This window comes from Apaloderma vittatum, unplaced genomic scaffold (assembly GCF_000703405.1).
Source record: "Apaloderma vittatum isolate BGI_N311 unplaced genomic scaffold, ASM70340v1 scaffold32045, whole genome shotgun sequence".
Classification (NCBI taxonomy): domain Eukaryota; kingdom Metazoa; phylum Chordata; class Aves; order Trogoniformes; family Trogonidae; genus Apaloderma; species Apaloderma vittatum.
The window spans coordinates 867-24,035 of record NW_009719332.1 but is presented as its reverse complement, the minus strand read 5'-3'; the positions used below and the strand labels follow the sequence as shown (position 1 = coordinate 24,035).

The 23,169-nt window shown below is 42.3% G+C and overlaps 2 protein-coding genes across 2 annotated transcripts; one reads left to right on the top strand and one right to left on the bottom strand.

Annotated features, from left to right (window-relative positions):
* The first annotated feature begins 2,190 nt into the window (after positions 1-2,190).
* Positions 2,191-5,350, top strand: CCDC90B (coiled-coil domain containing 90B). Its single transcript, XM_009870602.1, has 6 exons — positions 2,191-2,289; positions 2,939-2,980; positions 3,056-3,127; positions 3,211-3,264; positions 3,759-3,873; positions 5,033-5,350. Exons 1-6 carry the CDS (start codon positions 2,209-2,211, stop codon positions 5,086-5,088), a joined length of 420 nt encoding a protein of 139 aa, XP_009868904.1. The 5' UTR covers positions 2,191-2,208; the 3' UTR covers positions 5,089-5,350.
* Positions 5,351-7,674: 2,324 nt separating this feature from the next.
* Positions 7,675-21,989, bottom strand: ANKRD42 (ankyrin repeat domain 42; the record flags this gene model as incomplete). Its single annotated transcript, XM_009870603.1, has 11 exons — positions 7,675-7,770; positions 8,680-8,824; positions 11,471-11,597; positions 11,928-12,103; positions 12,700-12,805; positions 14,352-14,477; positions 15,426-15,626; positions 18,799-18,934; positions 19,764-19,883; positions 20,193-20,300; positions 21,826-21,989. Coding segments are annotated over 11 exons (1,505 nt in total), but the record flags the coding sequence as incomplete, so codon positions are not given.
* Between the last annotated feature and the right edge of the window lie 1,180 nt (positions 21,990-23,169).

Sequence of the window (23,169 nt, the reverse complement as noted above, 5' to 3'; positions counted from 1 at the left end):
TCTTAGCTGGCGGCCCCAGAGGTGAACGCAGTCCTACGAGTGGGGTCTCAAGTGAGCAGAGCGTAATATGTAAGTGTAAAGCAGAGATTCTGCGATTCTGTGATTGCTTCATGTGCTACTGAGAAGCTCTGGTGAAACCAGACTTTTAACTGTGCTTTACAACGGTTGGGGGCAAAGAGAGAAAACAAAACCATTTAAAATACTGAAAACTGTCAAGTATTTTTACTGAGGGTATAAACTCTGTTCTGAGTTACATTGTATTTGCCTTGTTTTCCTATTCGTAAACTAAAAACTGCTGTTGAAACTATTTCATTATTTTACTTCTGCTTTTTAGTCTCTAAAACTAAACATGGATAGGGCGTGGGCACAGACACCACTGTGGGCTTGTCCCAGGTGCCAACAGCTTCTGTCGTGCCTCGGCTTGATTTTGCCCTGTGCCAGCTCTCAGCTCCCTGACTTGGGCACAATTTCTGTGCAAGTGTAAGGGCAGGAACTGCTGCTGCCAGGCCAGGTGGACAGAGCCACCTTGGTTTAGGAAGAAGAGAGAGATGTAACCTGTGGTGGTGTGTCACGTTCCCTTGGGGACAGCAGGTGGGGTCTGAATTATTGTTAGATTTAGAGTCAGATAGTGGTTGCATGTGATGATCTTGAAGGTCTTTTCCAACCATACTGATTGTATGATTGAGTTGTTGGTATAAATGTCGCTGTTTGTGCTGGTCAGCTGCGCACTTCACTCAAGCAAAGCATCAAGATTCTCCTTCACTTACATATTCAGGTCCATGTTGGTGGACATATCTGGAGGCAGAGAATTAGTTAAGTTGCGTAGCTGCTGCTTCTGCTGGTAACAGAGGTGGTGACAAGTTTCGTTTTAACAAATTGATAAAATAAGAACCTCAGTTTTATTGCAGGCTAGACGTCTGGGCCAGAATAATAAAGCTCTGATGCACAGTAATGGTTTTACTAATTACTTGGGAAGGCTGTGCAAGGTGAAATTGGTGAAATTATGTGCCGCTCTTCTTAAATGAGTTAATACAATTAAGCATTCGTTGCTATTGTATTTAAACTGCTAAGCCTTACTTCCAACAGGTTTTTATCTTACTGGCTTTTATTCTTATTAAAAGTTACCTTAGAAGAAGACAAGAACTTAGGTCTGTTTTTTTATCAAAATGGAAACCTTTCCTTTTGGAAATCTTACAACGTGTAAAGAAAGTCGGTATCCCAAATATAAATCACATTAATTGTGTTAGGCAGAAACACTGGGCTTTACAGCATAGTTAGTGGTGATACTGAGTGTTTTAAGATGGGATGAGACCAATTAGCTCCTTGATGCTTATGCAATGGAAGTTCTTCCAGGAATTGTAAAAACTTTGTTGTGTTCAATGAAGTTGTGAGACTTCTGCAAAGTTGGCTCGGGGCCTAGTTTAACAGATTTAATTCAGTGTAGGATCTGAGAGTGTTTGCTTGTAGTCTGAACGAGAGCTCTTCATTTTGGCGGCTCTCAGCTTCAGAAGCGGGATCCCACACAGATATGTCATCTCTGGTAACTTCCTTCTGCTAACTAAAGGAGTATGGCTTTTGAGATGCTACAATATGCAGTTTCTTCTTTTATTTTCTTACTCTTTTACTCTGTGGTTTAAAAATAGCAGTTGAATTCTGAACTTGTTAGTCCAGACACCAGGAAGGCTTTTTCCAGTGCTTCTTAGCAGTCTTTTACTCGTGTCCCTCAGAATTCTCATGCTGAGGACAGTGTGACCACATGTAGCATTAACTCTTTGGCTTTGGATGACATCGTGGGCAAGAAATGAGATGCTTACTTAAGAATTGGATTCAAACCAACAATGCTTCATAGGCTGCTGAAAGTTCATTGAAAATGGAAGAGAAAGAAGGACTAACCTGTACTTTTGGATCTATTTCATTTCATAGTCACCTGGACTAACACCTCCGGGTATTTTTTGCTTAAATTCAGTTAGTGTATTAAAGCAACAGGAAAAGCACAAAATAAAGCCTTGAGTCCTTCAGACAAGTTGCAGCTCTAAAATTCTGTGTTTGCCACTTTTTCGTTGGAGAGTCTGTCTCCATTTTTGTGCTTTGCAGTGGTTACTTTCATAATTTCAGGCCTGAAAATCTTTGCTTTCTGTTTCTTGCTGGAAAGTGTGCAACTTAAGTACGTGTTTTATTGTTTCTAAGGAAATAACTTTGCAGCAAATCATGGCACATTTGGACTCCATTCGAAAAGATATGGTCATCCTGGAGAAAAGCGAATTTGCAAACTTGAGAGCAGAGAATGAGGTATTAATGCATATTTTTAATTAAGCATTTAAATTGTAACAATTTGTTGATTTATACCCATTGTAAATTTTTGTGGAATGAAATATCAGTGTAAAAATAATTCTGGAGACTTTATCAGAGTTGAAGTGTTTGTAGATCACAACTTCTGTGATCACATAAAAATATATATATCACATGATAAGACATGATCAGTTCTGCTATAAAGAGAAAAAAATCTACACATCTTAAAATCATCTGTGATTTTATTTAAGGGTGATTCTGGTACAGTCTTACCATCATTAATCATACAGTGCTGGGAGAATAGTCAGACATTTCTTTGCAAAAATTTACTTAAAATGATGATTGAAACACGTTTTGCATTTGCATGATAGCATTTCACTATTTTTCCACTGTCTTTAGTCTCAGAAAACAACGTTATAAATTGTTGCAAAATAATCAAAATTTTGAGCAAAATTCCCAGCAGATTATGTATGTATTGTGTACTGAACACATCGGTTAGGATACTTAATCAAGAACACATTTTCCCCTTGGGGTAAAAATGATGGAAGATTGCCTGTGTGGGGTGGTAACACTTGGACGACTGATTAACTTGGTCAGCAGTTTTCTGAATTTTTAAAATTGTTTTGGTTTTTGTCTCCTCTGCACTTAGAAAATGAAAATTGAATTAGATCAAGTTAAACAGCAGCTAATGGTAAGTAAACAGCAAGTACCTACGCACTGCAACTGGAGAGAACAGTTATTTTCATGATTTTTATTTACTTTAAAGAATGAAACCGGTAAAATCCGAGCTGACAGCAAGCTAGACATAAACCTGGAAAGGAGCAGAGTGACGGATATGGTAAGCAGGCCTGGGAAGATACCCTTAGCGGTTCTGTGTCGTCTTTTCCATTACTACAATTCCAGTTTATCTTTTATCTGCAGTTTACAGACCAGGAGAGGAAACTGATGGAAGCAACTACAGAGTTTCATAAAAAAGTAAGTATTGAGCAAAGCTGATTTTATACTGAGCAGGATGCAGGTACACGTTGCAGGTTACGCAAACCCCAAACTTCAGTTAGGAGATTTCTTTTTTCACTATGGTAAAGCACAAGGCTGGGCCATATCACTCATGTCTGTTGTATGAGTCTTATTGCCTGTATCATTTTCTGGATATGGCTTGGCAATGCTTAAACCTTTGTTTTGCAAAATTTTAGGGATACTATGTCTGTGCTGTAGGATGCCTCCTTTAGGAAGGATTGGCATATCAGGGACAAAACCCTGTGATCTGAGTTTTCTCTTTTTTTGGCTCTTTAATATTCTTCCTGGATTGTATTTATCTGTGTCTTCTAAGGTCTCTTACCAGTTATGTATTTCACTTGAGTCGTAGGTTGAAAATTTGCTCCTCTTGTTGCTGGTATTCTTGTTTGGCTTTTCAAAAATGAAAGGGCTAGAGATCACTGCCAAATAAACACTGTCTTTTAATCTTTCAGGATTCAAGTACCAACAGTGTTATCTCAGAAATCAGTAATAAAATTGACACTGAAATAGCTTCCTTAAAAACACTCATGGAATCAAATAAACTTGATACAATACGTTATTTAGCAGGTATGTAACAGGCAAGGAGGTGAGTATCAGTAATTCTCTTTTGGATGTATAAAATTTTATTCAAGAATATATGCAAAGCGAATTCAAAAAGTTAGTCCTCAATTGAAAGAAACATGAGAGAACACAGAAGAGGTGGGAACACACAAACACTGCTCCAGTTGGACTAGGATCGTGCCTAGAACTAGGATTGGGAGGCATGCAGGCATGATCTTTTAATTTTACTTTTTTTTTAAGAGTAGGAAAGAAGCCTAAATACCTTTTCTAGGCTGACAGTACCTCTGCTTGCTGCAGGGCAGCTGTTTATGTGGCAGAGTTGCTCCAACAGTTTTCCTGGGCTTATTTAAATTACTCTGAAGTCTGCTGATACTCAGGAGTAGTCTTGAGAGTGACCAGTTCTGCCTCCCACACAGCCCTCCGCAGACACAGTTTCAGGGCAGCAGTACTGGTACCTTCCCCTGCCAGGCAGAATAAATTTCAGTCTGATTTGAGATTTTCTTCTCTGTCTCTCTCTCTGTCTCTCTCGGTCTCTGTCTCTCCCTCTCTCTCTCTCTCTCTATATATATATAAAAGCAGTGAAATTTTAATTGCATTGGAGTTGGATAAAAAGAGAGTAATGCATTGTATTTGGAAGCAAGAACAAGTTCAAAGGGGAACATAATTCTAACGCTAATTGAGACAGCTCTGCAAGGCAACTCAGGCTTCAGACGTGCTGCCTTGTGTTGTGCCAGATATGTGTATTTTTAGCTCATTATCATTTTGTTCAGCATGAAATCATTTTGATTATGGCTAATGCAAGAGCCAGTACAGCCGTCTCTCCTGCAATACAGTTTCCAATAGATGGGTGACAATTGTGACAAGTTTCTGTAGCCTGTTGCGCTCTGTGGTACCCAGTGTGGTTCTTCAGCTGTGTCCCTGGAAGCGCCGCCCCTCAGGCTGCACAGTTTGACCTTCCACCTCAGCGCCCGGGCGGTGCTGCCACGCAGGGTGTTACACCAGTTGTTGTCTTCTAAATTATTCTGTCACTCCTGTAGCAATTTGGGAAGTTTAGGAGGCTCTGCTCTAGAGTTGTCATTCCTCCACCTGTTTTGCAATTAATTTCCTGCATGTAGAAGGTGATACAATTTAGCATTCGGCTAATTATTTCCTTTCTCTTTAACAGCTTCCGTGTTCACTTGCTTAGCAATCGCGCTGGGATTTTACAGGTTCTGGAAGTAGATCTACATGGAATGACTGCATCAAGTACAGACGGAGAAAAGACCACCCAGGCAGCATCAGCTCAGCGATCATGTTTGCGCTGTAGATAACCTTGGTACCTTCTTTGTTTTGATGTTCTTACTGTGCACTAAAAATCTTTTCAGAATATGTAACACTAGATATGGAAATAATTTGGAGGTGAAGTAGGCAAATAGTAGCATTTCATTATCCCCTACTGAATACTGTACTTATTTCAAAAGACTTCTAATGCTAAATCACAAAGTGTAGCCTAATGTGTTTTAGAATTAATTTTTTTCTTTTTGGAACATCTTAGTGGAACATTTTCACTCTCAGCTCCTCTGGAAATAAAAATACTAAACATTTGATATGCCCTTGAAATGGGAATACTGTTCCCAGAGTTTAAGTAAGTTAATCTTAAATATCAAATCTGGATTTTTGCCTTCAGTTTTTTCCTCTCTTTTCTGACAGATTGAAGGCTGGCCCTTTGTTGGTGGGTTTTTTTTTTTATTTATTTATGGACAAACACACACTCCAAGGGCTTTAGTAACGAATCTTTGTTTTTCTGGAAAAATATAGTTTACATGAATTTAAAATCTCATGTAGAGCTAAAATGTCTCCATAGATTTATTTTTTTTAGTATATCTTGCAATTTCCATAACCCCAGAGGTCAACAGAATGGGAGAACTTCTGTCTTTCCAAGGGGAAATGCCTCCACCCTCAGCAGCTGTGTAAAGCCCTGGGGCAGATAAGTGCTCTTAATGCCTCCCTTCAAGTAGTGTGCAGTATTTCCAGTAAACCCTCACGTGTTTTCCGGGCTTGTAACATGGAAGTACTCAGCATCTCAGTGGTGCGTGGTGGTGGTCATCCTCCTCCCGACTGGTCTGTAATCCCGTGGGACACCCTGACGCTCCTGACTCCTGGCAATGACCCTTCCACCTTCTGCAAGGACTTCTCAACTCTTGCTGCAGAGGTGGGACGGAGCAGGCAGATGCCTTCCAAAAACTGAAGCAGTCACATCTTGTTGAGTACAAATGTGTACGCTTGGTTTGATTTTTTTAATTAAAAAAAAATGAAAACATCTTTCTGGATTATACTTTTAAGTAAGAGTAGACTCTTTATGGGCTGAAGAGTATGTAGTACTGATCAGTGGCAATTTTTTTTATTGTAGTTTTATCCTGTTTACAGTTGAACTTGCTGGTATCCTGCCAGTTCCTGTATTCTGTGCATTAAATTATTTATCATCCTTGTTTAATAAAATAAATTTCTTATATTTGCTATCTGAATACATGAGAGACTTGAACACAGATTACCAGACTGTAAAAACGTGGCTCTTACAGCAGGCACAGTGCTGCTATGGTGGGCGCTGAGGCTGCTTTTTCTGTTTGTGTGTTTGTCAAACAGCCGTGGGTGCTGGCAGCTGCTTGTATCTGTTCTAACGGTTGTGTGTACAAGTCCATCTTCTTGTGAGTTATAACCATTTCTGAGCTGCTCTGACTCATGGAATCATTTTGGTTAGAAAAGACCCTTAAGATTGAGTCCAACTGTTAACATAGTTGTGCCAGGTCCACCATAAACCATGTCACTAAGCACCACATCTGCAGGTGGCTTAAATAGCTCCAGGGATGGTATCATGGAGGTGCCCACAAAACAGACAGGGCAGCTATTGAAAATTGAAGATTAATTCCAACCAGAAAACTACACAGCAGTCTGACAGGCCAAAGTATATTGAACGTTTGCAGCAGTCGGGAAAGTAATAATACACAATTGACAAGTGTTCCTTTTTAGAAAGGACCCAAAGTGTGTGCATGCTTGCTCGCAGAAGGGAAAATCTCTCTCTCAGAGGTTCCCAGAAAAAGGGCACTGTGCACCCACAGTGGGCAAGGGCTCACTCAAGGATATGTCCAGGCACTGGGCCTCACCAAGGGAGGGATGAGAGCTGGCTCCCGGAAAGTTTCCCTGGGTGGTGTCCCAGTCCAAGGGGAGAGTGCCCCATTGCAGACCTGCTGCTCCCAGGAGGACCGACTCCAGCAGGGCCCCCTTTACACCCCAGTGGAGTCTGGTCTGTGGGCAGTTCTGACTGACAGGGGGGCAGGGCACAGGTGAGGTGAGCACCTGAAGCAAAGCCATCAGGCTTTAAGGGCTGCCCTTCTTGTGTCTTTGGCAGCCCTCTGTCAGGGCACATGCAGCTGCCTCAAGACAGTGGCTCCACTACTTTCCTGGACCTGTTCCAGTGCTTGACAACCCCTTCCACAGAGAAATTTTTCCTAATGTCCAATCTCAAGCGTTCCCTGGCAACTTGCAGCCACTTCCTCTTTTCCTATCACGTGTTACTTGGGAGAAGAGACCAATTCCCGCCTTACTACAGCCTCCTTTCAAATAGCTGTAGAGATCAGTAAGATCTCCCGTCAATCTCCTTTTCTCCAGGCTGAACAACCCCAGCTCTCTCAACTGCTTTAGAGAACTAAAAAAAAAATTCCATGAAATGCAGAGAACCACAGCTCCTCTGTGGAGCCAGGCTGTGCAAACACTTCCCATTGCCTAGAAGATTTACCTGCTCAGTCTGCCTGCCCCTCGAAGGCTCATGCCTCAGCGCAGTCTCACAAACACTCCTCCAGGGCTGCAGGCTGGCGGCTTCTTTATTTTCTTTTTCACTTTGCAAGGCTTTGAGATGGTCTCGACTTCCTGAAGCAAAGGACACTGCAGCTGTTAAACAGCAATCGGGTAAACCTGTAACCTCCTAAGACAAGGTATAAAAATATGGCTTTGAATAACTGCAGAATATTGTGTTTGAATGGAAGCTGAGGACAGTGTAGTCCCACGGCGTGGGGTGACAGTCACAGCAGGGCAGGATTTGAAGGCCCTTGGGTTGTAGGTAATCAGTTGTAAATACATCAGCTCTTACAGCATTGGTAAGTTTGCTTCACGAATGCTAAGTCTAAGCAGCCTGTAGTAGTGTACAACTCCTTGGCTATTGCTATACTATTGATTGTTGCTTTACCACTAATTGCTACCATGCTATTGAGTGATATGATACTATCGATTGCTAATAGCATTTTGTAAAAGCTTCATTTATATATATTTACATTCACTTTATCAACCATAGGTAGCAAGTGCTAGTGGTGATTTTGGTATTAGTGGCAATCTGTAATAAAGTAGAGAAATGCAGAGGATAAAAGCCTTTGTGTCCTTGTGGATTAGAGAGTCCTACAAACCCACAATACCCACTGTCCGGCCGACCAGGTAACTCTTTAGGTGGTGCCACCACCCCTCCTGAAGCACTGGTCCAATCTCAGACACCAGCTACCAGCCGAGATGAACCGTCAGTCACCACGCGAGCAGGACCCAGGGACGGGTGCGTTCCTGTTTGTTAATAATATCGGCGCTCCTCTGCCAGGGGACAGTAACTGACACCCTTCCACAGCAGAGACTCTCTCAGGACATGACAAAGGCTGCTGGTCCCCTCAGCATCCCAAGCTAAAAGTTGGTGGCACATTTAATCTGGTGCCTGGCAATCTCAGGCAGAACAAACCTACCCAAACCACAGGCAGCAGCCTCTGTCCCACTCCTTGGGGGAGATCGTTTTGCACTCACCGAGGGGAGAGGAGGGGGGGTGCCGGTTTGCTCCAGGATCTTCCTAAGGCGGCTTATCTCGGCGCGGCAGCCGTCCAGCTGGCTCTCCAGCTTCTCCCGCCTGACCCGCTCGTATTCCAGCTGGGCCTGCAGCTCCCTCGCAGCCCTGCCAAAAGCAAAGGAGATGAACAGAGCGGGAAGCACGTCCAAACCTGCCCTGGCCTGGGTGCTGTGCCTTTGCTAAGGTTAGTCACAGCAGAAAGCAGCGCCGTACTCCTCACTGCAGCCGTGCTGGGGTGAGCGACAGCGTGCGCTTGGCTCAAGACCCTTTGTAACTGCTCTAAAAAGATGGGTTTTTTTTCTTCTTCGTTGTCAGCTGTGCTCAGCGCAATCTGACCGCGAGATGGAGACGTCTTCCCGCACACTGAGCCAGACGCCGGGGTGCTGGGTGGGCGTAACCCAGGTCTGCGGCTGCTGAAGAGGTAGAAGCACCCAAGGAGCAGAAAGGTTAGTACGAAACAGAGAAAAAGCATAAAAGTGGGATTCTGGTGGGGTCAGGGGCAGCTTTTTCGTTTACATCTGGTACCTCTACATCCTTCTTATTGATTGGCTTAGCCACAGATGAGGAATACTCAAATGCACCACACTAAAGGGAAACTGAAGCACTGGCTGATGAAAGAATTGCCCGAGATCTCATCGGTCACACCCACAACAGCTCCTAAATTCACTGAGATTCCTGCTACTGGTTAGCTGAGACATAATTCACAGAAATTCTTGTAACAGCAATTGACGTCAGCAACCGAGTCATCTGGAGCTGCGCTGGCTCTCCTCTATCCCAGGATGAATTAGCACGGCCACTAAGATGGAAAATTGGCACAAGGGAAAGGGAGATGCCTGCCCTGTGGATTCAAACGATAATGCAGGAAAGTTCTCAGCAAGAGCTGCCGCGTTTCCTGGGCTGAAATGTTCCTCACTCACACAGCGCAAAGCGACCAGGGCTGTGTCAACCTTACAGACGCTGTGAGAATGAGCTCGTGCTCCTGCAAGGAACTCTGTGCTCAGGGGGACAGGCCGGCTTCTTGCACACTTCAGATCAGTGAGACACGGTTCCAAAACCCTGTGGCACACACACGGTGGCAACTTCCCCCATGCAGCGCAGCCTGGTCAAAGCACAGGTCACAGCAGGCCTCGTACAACCAGAAAGCTTGGATTAAAGCAGGAATCTTCAAACTCTGCCACAGTAGCTTTCCCAAGTGGCAACTCCTGCTTTTCATCTAGCAAAACCGTGGTGTTAAATATTTTTAACTAAAGAGGTTTTCTGGTGTATGATAGGAGCATCTTGGGGTTTACCCACAGGTAGGTACTCTGAGAAGGGCAGGTAGGTAAAAAGGCAAGTTTAGAGCTAGGGATGCCTTCTGGCCCCCACCGGTGAGAGAGACCATTCAGAGATCTTCACAATTTTTCCAGGTTAACCACACATGCCAGAGAAAGCAAAATCCCTTAAAGAGCCTTATCAGAGCCCTCTAATAGGCACTGATAGCTTCTGAGTAGCTGCTCTATCCAAAATTAACTCTAATTTCTGTCATTAGTCAACAGTGACTTTTCCATCATTGCGAACAAATTGCTCTGCCCTTCCAACGTAGGCATCAAGATCTGAGCTGGCCACACTTCTAGAACTGACAAATCTCATCCTGGAGTACATGTCTAGTGTAGGCCCTGAAAATGTCTACGTGTCTACAAGAAGTCTAAAAAGGAGCTCAAGGTAACTAACTCAGATGCAGAAACCTACACTGCAGACACAGCGAGTCAAGGGAAGATGGACTTTCAGTCTGGGCTGAGTCAAGGGGTGATCTGGAGCCAAAAATAATCCTGACCACAGTTTCTTGGCTAATACACAGTTATAAAATGAACTACTTAATTCCAGTCTGTGACACATTACCTGCTCCAGATTTACACAGACTAGTGAGTCTGCTGTCTTTTTGATTGTCTTTCTGATGTCTTTTGAAGCCCTCTGGATACAGCTTCCTCTCAGTGACCAAATAAAGACAATGGTTGGGAGTGGCCCAAACACGTAATGCACGTGGTTATCTAGAGAAACCGAGAACAGCGGCTACCAAATCCTTGACAGGTAGAGGCAGAGACAGCTTGGATGCTGCATTATTGTTTAAGCTCTAAATCTTTGATAGACAAGTTTCCTGTGAAACCTGGGCAGTCTATCCATCAAATCATCTGACAGCAGAGACGCTGCGAATCAGACAGACGTTATGCAAAGTGCTTCACGTGCAAGGGCAGGTTTGCTGAGATTTCTTTTATCTGTGGTCTGGATATGAGCTAATGCTTTCTTGAGCATAGAAATACATTGCCCTTGACAGAGAAACATCACTGAATAATTTCTGCTGCATATGCACTTCCATCCAAGCCGTGCTAAGACTAACACCTTTGTCAGATTTCCTGAAGTGCATACATGTATTTGGCATCCTCAGTGCAGACAAACAGCCAGGACTTACCAGCCCTACTGCACACATGCTGCAGGAGCACCTGAAGGCCAAACAGATGATCTTGCACATAAAGTGCAAGAAGACTCGTGCTGTGGGGATGACTTGTGCATCAAACACTTGTGCTGTGGGGCTGACCCTAGTGGTAGAAGTTTAGAAACGGTCAAATTGCCTGGCTAAAGTTGGTGAATAGAAAAGACAGACTTGTCAAAGAAACCTCAGTATTAAATTAGCGTTTTCAGCCCTAAGAAGGCTTTAAAACAGGCCTTAAAAGAGGCCATAAAGAGTTAAACATGAGCAGGGCAAATTAACCTTACTTCTCAGCTTCCCTTCCTTCTTTTTTCATCTTCTTCTCCTCTTCAGTTATTCCTCCCAGCTGTCGGTAGTTGCTGTAGGCAATTTCTAGAAGTTGCTGAAGTTCTTGAATCTTGCAATAGGCCCTTACTGTAAGAGTATGTAAAACGTTTGGAGAAGACACAGAGCAGAAATCACACTGCTCAGCAAATACTGAGCTACACCTGACACCCACACAGCAAACAGATCTCAAAAACCAACACAGATTAAAACAGTGTAACTATTATGTTCTGATTGCTCTGTGCTATGCCTCCCACCTTCCACAATTTGTCTGAGCACTCAGCAGTACAGATGTCTCCTCAACGGTCTCATCTTACAACAACGAAGTCAGAGCAGTTGGTAGAAACTGTGCAACTAGGACTATAGTGTCCTGAGACCGCAACTTTTTCAAAAAAGGAATGATGGAAAGACAGTGCTTACTGCGTGCATTCCTTTTCTCTGCTTTATCCAGGATTAAATCTTCTTTGCTATCTGTACTCCCCTCTACGCCATGTCTTTCAAAAAACTTCATGTTGTTTGCATCTAGTTCTTCATCACTAGAGTTACTGTCTCCGGTTCTTTGCGTCAAAAGTTCCACAGCTGCCGGGTGAGCAAATCTGCACAGAGAACAGTTAACCTACACTGAAATATCCCCATCCTCTGGAAAAATGCATGAAACTTTCTGAAACCCTTCACGTTCCCATTTATGGGAAGGGGTTTCAGGTTTAGAGGAAGCACTGCTACACCAACTGTGAGCAGCTAATCTGCATTCTGTAGGATTCTGATGGCATGAGCTCTGCCTCAGTGGAATCTTAGGACAAAAGGTGTCTTTTCCTTTGCAGGATTTCTTAACTGAATCTCCTCAGAAACTGCATTATTTTTATTAATGCAAAAATCATCTGGCCTTTGCTACTTCTCATTTATTTTGTACAGCAAAGTGTGAGCATACTGGCTTAGAACTTTCACAGATTAGCTAGTTTTCATATTTTATGCCTGACCTTGCTCAAAAAAAGATTAAATTAAATTAAGCAAAAATTAAAACCTTTTATAGTTAAAATAGGGCTTTGTTTATCACTCAGAGCTGGAATTCATAGGCCTGATCTGTTCTTGCTCCATCACTGAAAACCAGGATTAATTCCAACAAAGCTGACATGATATTAATATATAAATAGCAAGTAAATACATGACAGAGCTGCAGGACATGTACTGCTACCTCTTGGCTACATCCTTTGGAGTCTCTCCAGCATCATTTGTAATGTCACAGTCAGCTCCCATTTCAATCAACCACTGCAAGCAATGGATGTGCCCCTGTGCAGCAGCTGAGGGAAGGAAAGTGCACACAAGTCAGATACAGACAACAGACAGCTGAAATATTTCAAACCTAAAGCGTCCTCCTCGTGTCATTCTTTGACATGCCAGAGGTTGGGTTCACTAAGACACTACAGGGGTGACACTATTTCAGGAGAAGCCTATATGTCAAGATGCTCAGGTCACACAGGGACCTCCAGTTTTGGGAAAGATGTTGCAACATGGTTTTGTGACTCCTTCCAATTCCAGAAATTTATTGGCAAATCTTTCTGGACACAAGTTAAACTAAATTTGCCCAGTCTCATGCGCTGAGCATGAGACACACAAACAACTGCTGCCTCCCACTCTCTTGCAATAAAGCCTCCAGGTCACAGGTTTGCAGCAAAGCACTGTCACCTCTCTCTGGCTTTGAGTTCTCATGTACCAGACACAGCTGTATGCCCCAATCTGTGGGGTGTGGTGCTGTCTCACAGAGGAGAGAAGCCAGGGCTCTGCGCTGGATAGTTTCTTGGGGCAGATACTCAAGGCAACGCTTCTCAGCTGCACCCTGAGCCAACAGCTTTGCCTGGTGATACAATCCGGCACAGCTACTGCTCACACCATGTGGTGCCAGGAACGAAGACTCCCATATGGAAGCTGGTATTTGGCATGTCTAGCTGAAAGCTGTAAGCTGGTTTTCTTCAAGAAGAATAAATCCATTTCTTGACAGCTCCCCCTTAGGATGTTTGCTGTTACTTGTTTTCTTACTGAGATAAGGAAATGAAATTACAATATCAGCCATAGTGTTTCCCCGTAACATCAACACTGCAGGTAAAGACTGGGGATGAAATTGTAGATTAGCTCCACTCCAAGAAAGGAGGGTGGGAAAGAATGTAGAAAACATTTTTTAAATCACTACATATCATTCTTTTAAGAATAACTTCAATTATGTTTTTTAAAATTCCACCATTCATATCTAGTGAAAAAGAAATGTGGGGAAAGCGTTTAAGGCATATTACAAAAATACCTGCCTATTTCTTTCCTCTATTTCTTCTTTCAGCCATTACTAAGAAACCCCCAAAGACAAGAGGAACATTTTTCTCTCATGCCAGCACTGCACTGCATAGTAAGGTGTTAGGTGCCAGAAGTTTACCTTCCTTCATAGCATCCCACCAAATGACTTGGGTTTGGTTGTTGCAACACTTCTCTGCAGCACTGATATGTTCAGTAATTAAAGGCCCAGGCCACAATACAGACCGTTCTTTTAGCTAGCTAGCCAGTGTTTCTAGAAGTCACATCTCACCTGATATAAAAAAAAATAATTTTCAGTTCAGATGTTGTTTTCTCTTTAATATAAACTCTTCTTGCCTGACTTCAGCTTGGTTATTTTGGTTTTAAAGTGACACCTACGCACACATACATCAGCAAATAATGTTTTTCAGGGTTACCCTTTCGAGCCCTAAGGAAATGAGATGCTGTTTTTCATGAAATTTATCTGATGAGCAGCCACTTGAAAAACTAAGTAAACAAGTCTGGAACAAACAGTAACAAGCTGAAACACAGATCATAATTACTGACCTTGGTGCATGAGAGTGGATCCCTTATCATCCCGCTCGTTAATATTGATTACTCCACTTATCAATAATCTTCTAAGCACTAAGAAGTCCCCTTTGAAAGCAGCACCATGAGCTGGGAAAGCTAAAACTGAAAACAAAATGCACATTTCCAAACAGATGCCAGTAATTCCACTTAAAGATGCACATATCTGTCTGTCACGGCTTGCCTCTCGCATAGCAACTTACGCAAGGACACTTCAGAGCTGTAGTCAGCAAGGTTAATGCAGCTGCATTTTAACAGTAGCACTGTTCATCATGGACTTGACAAAACATGCCTTGGTTATGGCTACAGGCACCTTACATAGTTAAGAGATTCATTTCATAAACCTGAAATAACAAGTATATCTTTGTTTTACGGCTGATGTTGCACTACTGGTGGTGACTGGAGTCGTTGGCCTATTGCAAGTTCCAGTCTAACCAAACATATAAAGTAACTTACTTCTCCTTGCTTAAAAACTACCCATATAGAAGATGCTTCTAGTTATTTTTTATAGATAGAGAGTACTGACATACATGTATAATGAAAAGAGACTAGCAGATAAGGCCAGTAAGTGCCTGGAAAGAGCAGAGAGGTGAAGGTGCAGTTCTCATATCCCTCCTCCACTGAAGGTTCTCATTACAGTCCTCGCCACACTTGCATCCTTCGGCTGTTCTGGATGCAGCAGTACTGCTGGTTAGCAAATACCCTTAATTTCAGCGGGATGTTTCCAGGCTAAGTTGCTATTCAATACAAGTAAGGGATTCAGAGCAGGCTGATCTGCAAACTCATGAAAATGGTACAGTTTTCTAGATCTCTGCTGGAGTCTACAAAGAACACTGACAAGTTTTATTTCGATCCTGAGTAAACCTAAGACATGTATAAAATCGCATTGAGTATACCTGTCTTTAGCTATAAGTAAGTGGAGTGAGCATTGAGAAGAGCTCTTCCTCATATCAGTAATTTAAATTGTATGCTCCTGCTCTTGGAATTTTTCAGTATCAAGCACTTCTGTAGAATTACAATGCCTATTTTAACAGTATCTTGATCCATACTCACCTTCCTGTGTCTCTGGAGGCACCTCCTCTTTTTCCACACATTCAATATATTGCAGGATATTATCTTTATAGAATCGTTTCGCCAAGTCTCTTGGAGTCTCTCCTTGGTCATTCCTGGCTTTCAGCGCGTGCATGACAGTGGCCATTTTACTGACCAAGAACTTAAAGCAATGCAGGTGTCCTTCCAGTGCCGCCAGGTGAGCTACAGCACAAAGTGAAACAAAGCAGTTTAGAGCAGAACACTGCTACCCCCCAGGAAAGCCGTGTCCTCACTCCTCCATTCAGCTCGTCCACCAGCACTTGAACCATCCAACACCGCACACCAAGTAGGAGCAGCCTCAGTCAAATAGGTGATGCTCAGCTCCTATCCAGGATGGAGTTCAGCTCTATGTAAAGGAGGAAGAAGAAAGCTGTCAAGGATAGAATCTGGAAAAAAAAAAAACAGTTTCCCTGGCAGAGCTGACAGCGGAAGACAACACACCGCTGCCAAAAGACCACTAGAGCGCACTGCTGGGGTGTCACCTTCCCCACAAACACAAATCCCACGCCTCAGCAGCTGTCTGACTTCGCAGGCCTAGGAATACTCATTACAGAAGGTCAGTAAGCAGTGTCCTTAATTAGGAGTTAAGGCCATTTCTGCTTTAGTCCCAGCTCTGCTGTGCCATCACAGACAAGTTGCATCACACCCTTTTATAGGGAGATACTTCACCTATAAAATGAGGACAGGGACATTCTCTTTATGGGTAAAGTATTCGAAGGTACATCCCATGACACAGGCTTCTAGTCACGGTACTTCTATTATACTTTTTTTCCTTCAACTGCTGTAACCAGTTGCTGCATGCAGGAGCTGCTCCACCTCACCATGGCACTGACTGCTTCCCCATGCAAGTCAAGTATTTCCTCCCCAGTTCCTTAGGCTATGCTTAATTTTAGTTATTTAATATTACTTGAGTACTGAGCCTGTAACAAAGAGGTAAAAAACCCACACACTTATTATTTGTAAATGAGTTGTATTCTGTAGTGGGAAGAAGTTGTCAAAAAGATGCTCATTATGTGTTATCACTCCAGAAAAAATCTCTATAAAAGCTGGCTGGTGTTCCTCAGGCAAAAGGATAATACATAAACAATGTATCCAGGACACCCCACCCCACCCCCACCCCACCCCCAAAAAAAAGATGTCACTTGATTTCTGGCACATGCAAGTTCTCTATTGCAAACCATCCACACCTCTTCAGAGTGAAATTACACTGAAAGGGGATGGATATTCGGTTTTACAGCAAGATGACCATACCTAGGTACAGATGATTGCTAAAATATAAAACAACAAACTGTGCTTCACTGAAATCAGGACAGTTTTTCCCATTGTCTCAATTTCATTCATTGAGATACCTTGTTAAAGATAAGTACTGATTACTAGTCAGCTGGTGAAAAACTGACTCAACCCTTACACATCCACTTTGAGACACCTAGAATATCAGGGATAGAACTTCACCTTCCGAGATGAAACCTGAGGTTTGTTGTTTTGTTTAATCACATGTCTGTCCTGTGCAGAAAGCAGTTGGAAATGCTCAATGTTTTTTGCAAATATAGCAAGGGGAAAATAGACTGAGGAGCTGTATTCCGTCACGGTCTTTCTGCAGTTTCAGTGGGATGCTGTGGGAGACACATAAAGGACCTTTTCATGGGTGGTTTTTAACCTATTTCTTAGTAGGTAGTGCCCAGCGTAAAACTGTCCCCAGGCACGTGGAGCATACAGAGTTCAGACTAAATCCAAAGGGTACTGTGATGTTAACACAAAATATGCAGTTTAGCGCCAAGAACATTGGAAAAACCCTGTCTCGGGCATCACAACTAGGCAGTGGGTAGTTGGTGTTGGTATCCCAACTTCTCTGTGTTTCACCTTGCCTTTTGTAAAGTCAGGCGAACATCATTCATTCTTCTCAAAGTCGTAAGTGAAAAAAACAGTGCCTGTGAAAAATTCAGCTGCACTAGGTTTAGATTAATATTATACTTATAATAGGTATAACTAGTGAGCAATAGAAGATACATGGATATAGCCAAAAATCAAATACAGAGAGAAAACAAAATGTTGAATTAATACACTCAGCCCACTCTGTACAGTGAATGAGGCACAGCTCTTCCATATACCACAGCATGCTATAGGTAATTAAAGCCTTTGCTATAAGCCACACGTGCAAAAGGTGCAGCCAATTTTTAAGTCTGAGGTGTATTGCAACCTCAGTAAATTTCTTTCAGTATTCTCTTAGGAAGAATTATAGTACTTTCCAGCTAATCTTGAAGCTGAAGTATGTAAACACGATTTCATTTCACTTCGCTGTTTTACAAGCTGAGGAAAAGCCAGTGTGTACAGCTCACTGCTTCTGTTCATCTTTTACTAGAAATGTTCCAATCAGTTTTCTTTCCTTTGGATGATAATATGATCAAATGAAACAGAACAAAAGCTGGAGGCTGAGCTTCTGTAGATATCAAAATAACAAAAACCCCCATCTTCTACTAACCAGTATATACCAGAGCATTTAAGCAGAACTGTCCGGGCATTCGTCATCTCTCCTTAAAGTGTGTTATCAGGGATAACATGTTCCCATATTGGAATAAAGCTGCCTTCTACACTGCCACCAGTGTGCCCTCACTTCTAATAAACCAGACGTCCTGCTGGGATGCAAGAGGCTCATGTCCTTTAAAAAGCCCCAGGTTTGCAAAACAGACCATAGATATCCCTTTACTAGGGAAGCGGTGTATAAGAGAGGGGTTTAAGAAGGGTTTTAAAAAGATAACTCTATGTAAGTTACACACAAGGAAAAAAAATATGGAACAACTGATGTGACAAACCGTAAGAAGGAAAATGCTAAAAGGGAAAGGATGCAGTGAGAAAACAGGACATGGAATCACAGAACCACAGACTCATACAGGTTGGGAAAGACCTCTAAGATGAAGTCCAGCCATCGACCCAATACTACCATGACCACTAAACTACATCCAGAAGTGGCACATCTATATGTTTTTTGAGCAATACCATTCAACTTAGAGAGCCTATAGAGGCAGTGCCGTGGTGCACACGTGTGGGACACGCTGTTCCCCTCCACAGCGCTCTCAGCCAGGCTCAGCCCGTTCCCAGTTCCAGCATCCACAAGCCCTGAGCCTTGCCAGCAGCAGCAGGTGAACAGGACATTGTCACCAACAGATAAATAATTCTGATTTTCTAAATCCCTCGTCATTATAAAAATGGAGTAATTATCCATGGAACCAAATAGCAAATGTTGCTGGTGTGCATTACTTATGGTTTGCTACACTTATCACATGACACAACAACTGTAAACCGAAGATTAAAACCCAGATGTTTTATCCTGATATACCTGGAAGGTTTCCATTGTTCTCCACGTCATCTACACACGCTCCCCATCTGACGAGAAGCTGCAAACACCCCAAGCGACCATGAAAAGCAGCAAAATGAACAGGCTTCCAGTCATTCCTGTCTGAAACATTGACGTTCTAAAATGAAAGCAGCAGGTTAATTCATTCATTTATCAATATTAGACACCAGACAAATTTTATAAATAGGAATCAGCAGTTCATTGTGTTTGATTATTTAAATCAAATCAAATAAGGGTTTTCAAAGATCATGCCTTGTAAGCAGTTCCCATTCCAAAATAGGTACTTTTCACAGGTTCTTGTTTTTATTCAAATGATACACAAACAAAGGAGGCATTTTTAAACATATTCCTCTCACTGCATTGGTCACTATTCCTTAAATATGCACCTGGATTTATTTTTTTTTAAGTTTACTATAGGAGATTTGTAGACTTACAAAAAATCACAATCACGAGAGCAGCTGTTCTTAATTTAATGACATCCTCAATGGAGCGCGATTTACTTACATTATTGATTCCCTATAGATTTTTGGATCATTTCCTTAATGTATCTTACAATTTAAAAAAAAAAAACACAAACAAAACCCAGAAATTTACCCTAAAAATAAATTTACCAACAGTAATTAATCTACAGTTCTAAACCTCAGTTTAAGCTAGCGAGAGTTTTGTTTGGAAAAAGATACAAGACTTTGGCTCTGCGCTAGGGAACTAGATTGGATATCAGGAAAAAATTATTTACTGAAAGAGTGAGGAAGCATTGGAATGGACTGCCCAGGGAAGTGGTGGATTCACCACCCCTGAAGGTGTTCAAAAAATGTGTAGATGTGGCACTTTGGGACATGGTTTAGTGGTCATGGTGGTGTTGGGTCAACGGCTGGACTTGACCTTAGAGGGCTTTTCCAGCCTTAATGATTCTATGACTGATTCTGCGAGCTGCAGGTAAGACTCACCGCTCCACTTCGCAGTATGGTTTGCAAGGTGTAGGACTGCCCATGGGCTGCAGCCAAGTGCAACGGCGTGCACCCGCGATCATCCTCAGCTTCTGTGTTCGCTCCGTTTATTAACAAAGCCTAAAAGAAACGCAAAACAGAAGTTCAGTTCACAAGCTGAGAAAGCAAACCCTGCCTAGTGGGATGGATTGAGGCGATCAGCAGGACAACTCTGGGCTGACTTCAAGGCATTCATGCTTGACAGAATAAATCTGTTTGCACAGACAGTGGAAATGAATGCACTGGTTTTAACAAAAGGGACTCAATTCCAGATAAGATGAGATCTCACAGCTCCATCAAGAGCTCTCTCAGCTGATCTTCATAATGAATTTGTCCAAACTGAAGGGCTGTTCTACTCAGTTTCACTTCAGAGCAAATGTTTATACGTACCTGCATGCAAGCATCCTGACCTCGGATAGCCGCGAGGTGAGCTGCGGTCCAGCCTCTGACAGTCACACATGTTACATCAGCTCCATGCCAGAGCAACCAGTGAAGGCACTGCTCAAGCAAAACCAAAGTTTTTTATTTAACTTTTCTTATCATGTACCTAAGAATACATTTTAACTACAACTTATCATTCAATGTTACATTTCAGAACTGTAGCAGAATACTTCATTATGGAAATCTGACACCTCACAGCATGCCTTAGCCAGATTCTGGAGCAATAGGAAGTTACAGTAAGTTGTATTTTTCAGGTTTCACCCAAAGGTATAAAACCTGCAAATAACCTGCTAATTGAGACCCCAGCACTCATTTTACAGTAGGGCTTCTTGTTTTTACTCTTCCAGATTTAAAACATAATCTGTGACAGTATTCATGTGGCTTGAGGTAAAAGCCTTGGGAAAAAACAATGCAAATATGCTCACTTGAATTCCAACTAAAACTGCTGGAAGGAAAAATACCATGAACCAAATTTAAAGCCTCATTTAATTTATTAGGCTCATTACATGTATGCAATCTTATCTCTATTCTCATCCTTCCACAGTTTAGTTTTGTTTATTCACCTTTTTCCAGCAGATACTACTGCTTGCAATGGTAAGCTTTATGGACTATCCAAAAACAGCTAAAGGAGCAGTTAAAACTTTTTATTATATATTAATATGATTTATTGTCTTCTTTTAGGCCATTTCATAGTTCTGGTTCCTCCACTGTTTCCACCAAGGAGCTTAGTGGCAATTAGATGACAGATAATTCAATGAAGTCTAATACATTGATTGCAAAGTAGGACAGTAAAATGAAAAATGGCAGAAATTATTGAGGCAGAGAAGGGGGGGCTAAGCAATCTGGTTTTAGGGCTGACAACATGATGATCAGCATTTTCTTGACAGAAACAGCACTGCCCTTATTATTTCATGAGTTTAGCAAGAATTCTACATTGTTTCCTTTGGGATAAAAATTTTTCTTCAGTTATTCACAGCTTTGTTACTTTCAGGGTTAGATTGCAATAACTATTGTACAAGAAGGCTGCAACAAGAATGTGAATCAGCAGTTCACTCTTTCTGGAAGTTCAAAACAGTCACATAAGCACCTGCTGATTTCCCCATCAATATTCAACATTTTCATTTATTAAAATAAAATGTATGAGGCAAGGGACAAGACATTGGTAAACAGAATGGACACGTTTTCACGCCAATTCTTGCCTGTTTCAGTCACCTTCAAAATATTTTATGCGTCCTGCAGGACTTTCTAGCTGTCCCAAGTGAAGGGGAAAACCTAATATTGACAAAAAGTCATGAGTCTGAAAGGAAGACCACAGGGCACACTTTGTTCAGAGTAAGCAAATCACCCATGTTGTAAAATCTGGCAATGCTGAGTATATAAACTGCCTAGGGCTTCAGAAAGGCAAAATCAAAACCTAAAATCCTGCCCTTCTGGTCTTGGTGAATATAGTTAATTAGAAAAACAGGGAGAGATTCTTGATCTAGCTTGATCAAAGATAGCAATTTTGTATCCAGCCTCTCTCTGAGAAGGAAAACATTAACTTACAAAAACTTTGTGTCGGAACATTGACGTAACATTTTACCTCCAGACTTCCAGAGTGTGCAGCACAGTGCAACGGTGTGAACTTGTGGACTAAATCCACCTCGTTTATACCGGCTCCATTTTTTATCATTGACTCGAGCTGTTCTACATCACCAGCCCTCACTGCCTCATGGACACTTGTAAAATTGTGCTTCTTCTTGACAGCTAGTGAGGAAAAATAAAAGGGCGTTAGTCGATTAAGCAACATCTGAGGTAGGAAGTAAGTGATGAATCAAAGAAACATCAGGGTGTCAGCTTCACAGGAACTAATCAAAATGTTTGGAATAACGTATGAGTTTGAGATTGTTATTGGGAGGAATCCTAAGGCACTTTTATTTGCCAGAAACAGAGCAATACTCAGAAATCTGAGACATCCATGGCCCCTCCAGCCCCAGAACAGGGCCCAAAAGAGTAAGACCCAGAAGAAAGACAACAGAAGCACAGCAAGAGCAGGGAGCGCAGCTGCTCCATCTGTGTATGCAAATACTGGAGCAGGTCCACCCCAACACTGGCTCTCTTCCGGAACTGCGGGCATCACAAACTCTTCCAGCAATCCCATTTTCAACCAAAACACTAGCGAGGCTTCTCACTTGGGCAAACAAGCTCTGAGCCATCACTTCCCAGGTGTTCCACATGGCCACGCTCCTGTTGCTCCCACCTAAGGACTTGGCGCAGCTTCACATACCACGCTGGAGGGCACCAGAGCCTTCACCGGGTGAGCACACCATGTAATTGCTCTTGACTGAGCTACGCAGATCGGTTTCAGGACAAGCTGACAACAAAATTAAAGCTGCCGTGGAAAAGCAGTTCTTTATGCAACACATCAGTCATCCTGTGTTGTTCTCTTGCTAGGATCATGGCATTGCTTTGTCACAGCTCGCTGCGAGCAGCCTGATATTTTGCTCCCCCTTCACGTCACTAACATTTTCACTGACGTCAGCGTCAGGAAATCAAACTCTAAAAGTAGAAGCAGTGGAGTCAAAAAAGAATAAATAAAGTCCATCATTAGGCCATGGGATCAAATAACCTGTGTTCTTCTTCAGGCCTTTCCACCAATTAACTAAGTGACTGGAAACAAAGGGAGTTACATATCCAACCTCCTGGCAACAACTCGACACCTTGCCAAAACTTGCAAACAGAAATATGTGATGTAAGTAGAGCTAATGGTTGAGGGGACTAACTTCAGATAGCCAAGTGTAAGAGGAACCTAAAACAATTAGTAATCACCTCCTAGGGTAGTCATCATTCCAGTATGAAAAAGCACCGTTTGATTACATTTTGCGCTGTTAGAAGTCTTGACGAGCTGCGATACTGTTTTGCAAGCAGGAAAATACAGGTCTTAAGG

What these genes read in the sequence shown, in the direction of transcription:
- CCDC90B (XM_009870602.1), top strand. Translation starts at nt 2,209, where the DNA reads ATGGCACATTTGGACTCCATTCGAAAAGATATGGTCATCCTGGAGAAA. An exon ending in GGAGCAGAGTGACGGATATG is followed by an intron (nt 3,128 to 3,210) that starts GTAAGCAGGCCT and finishes TTTTATCTGCAG; the next exon opens with TTTACAGACCAGGAGAGGAA. An exon ending in CTACAGAGTTTCATAAAAAA is followed by an intron (nt 3,265 to 3,758) that starts GTAAGTATTGAG and finishes TTAATCTTTCAG; the next exon opens with GATTCAAGTACCAACAGTGT.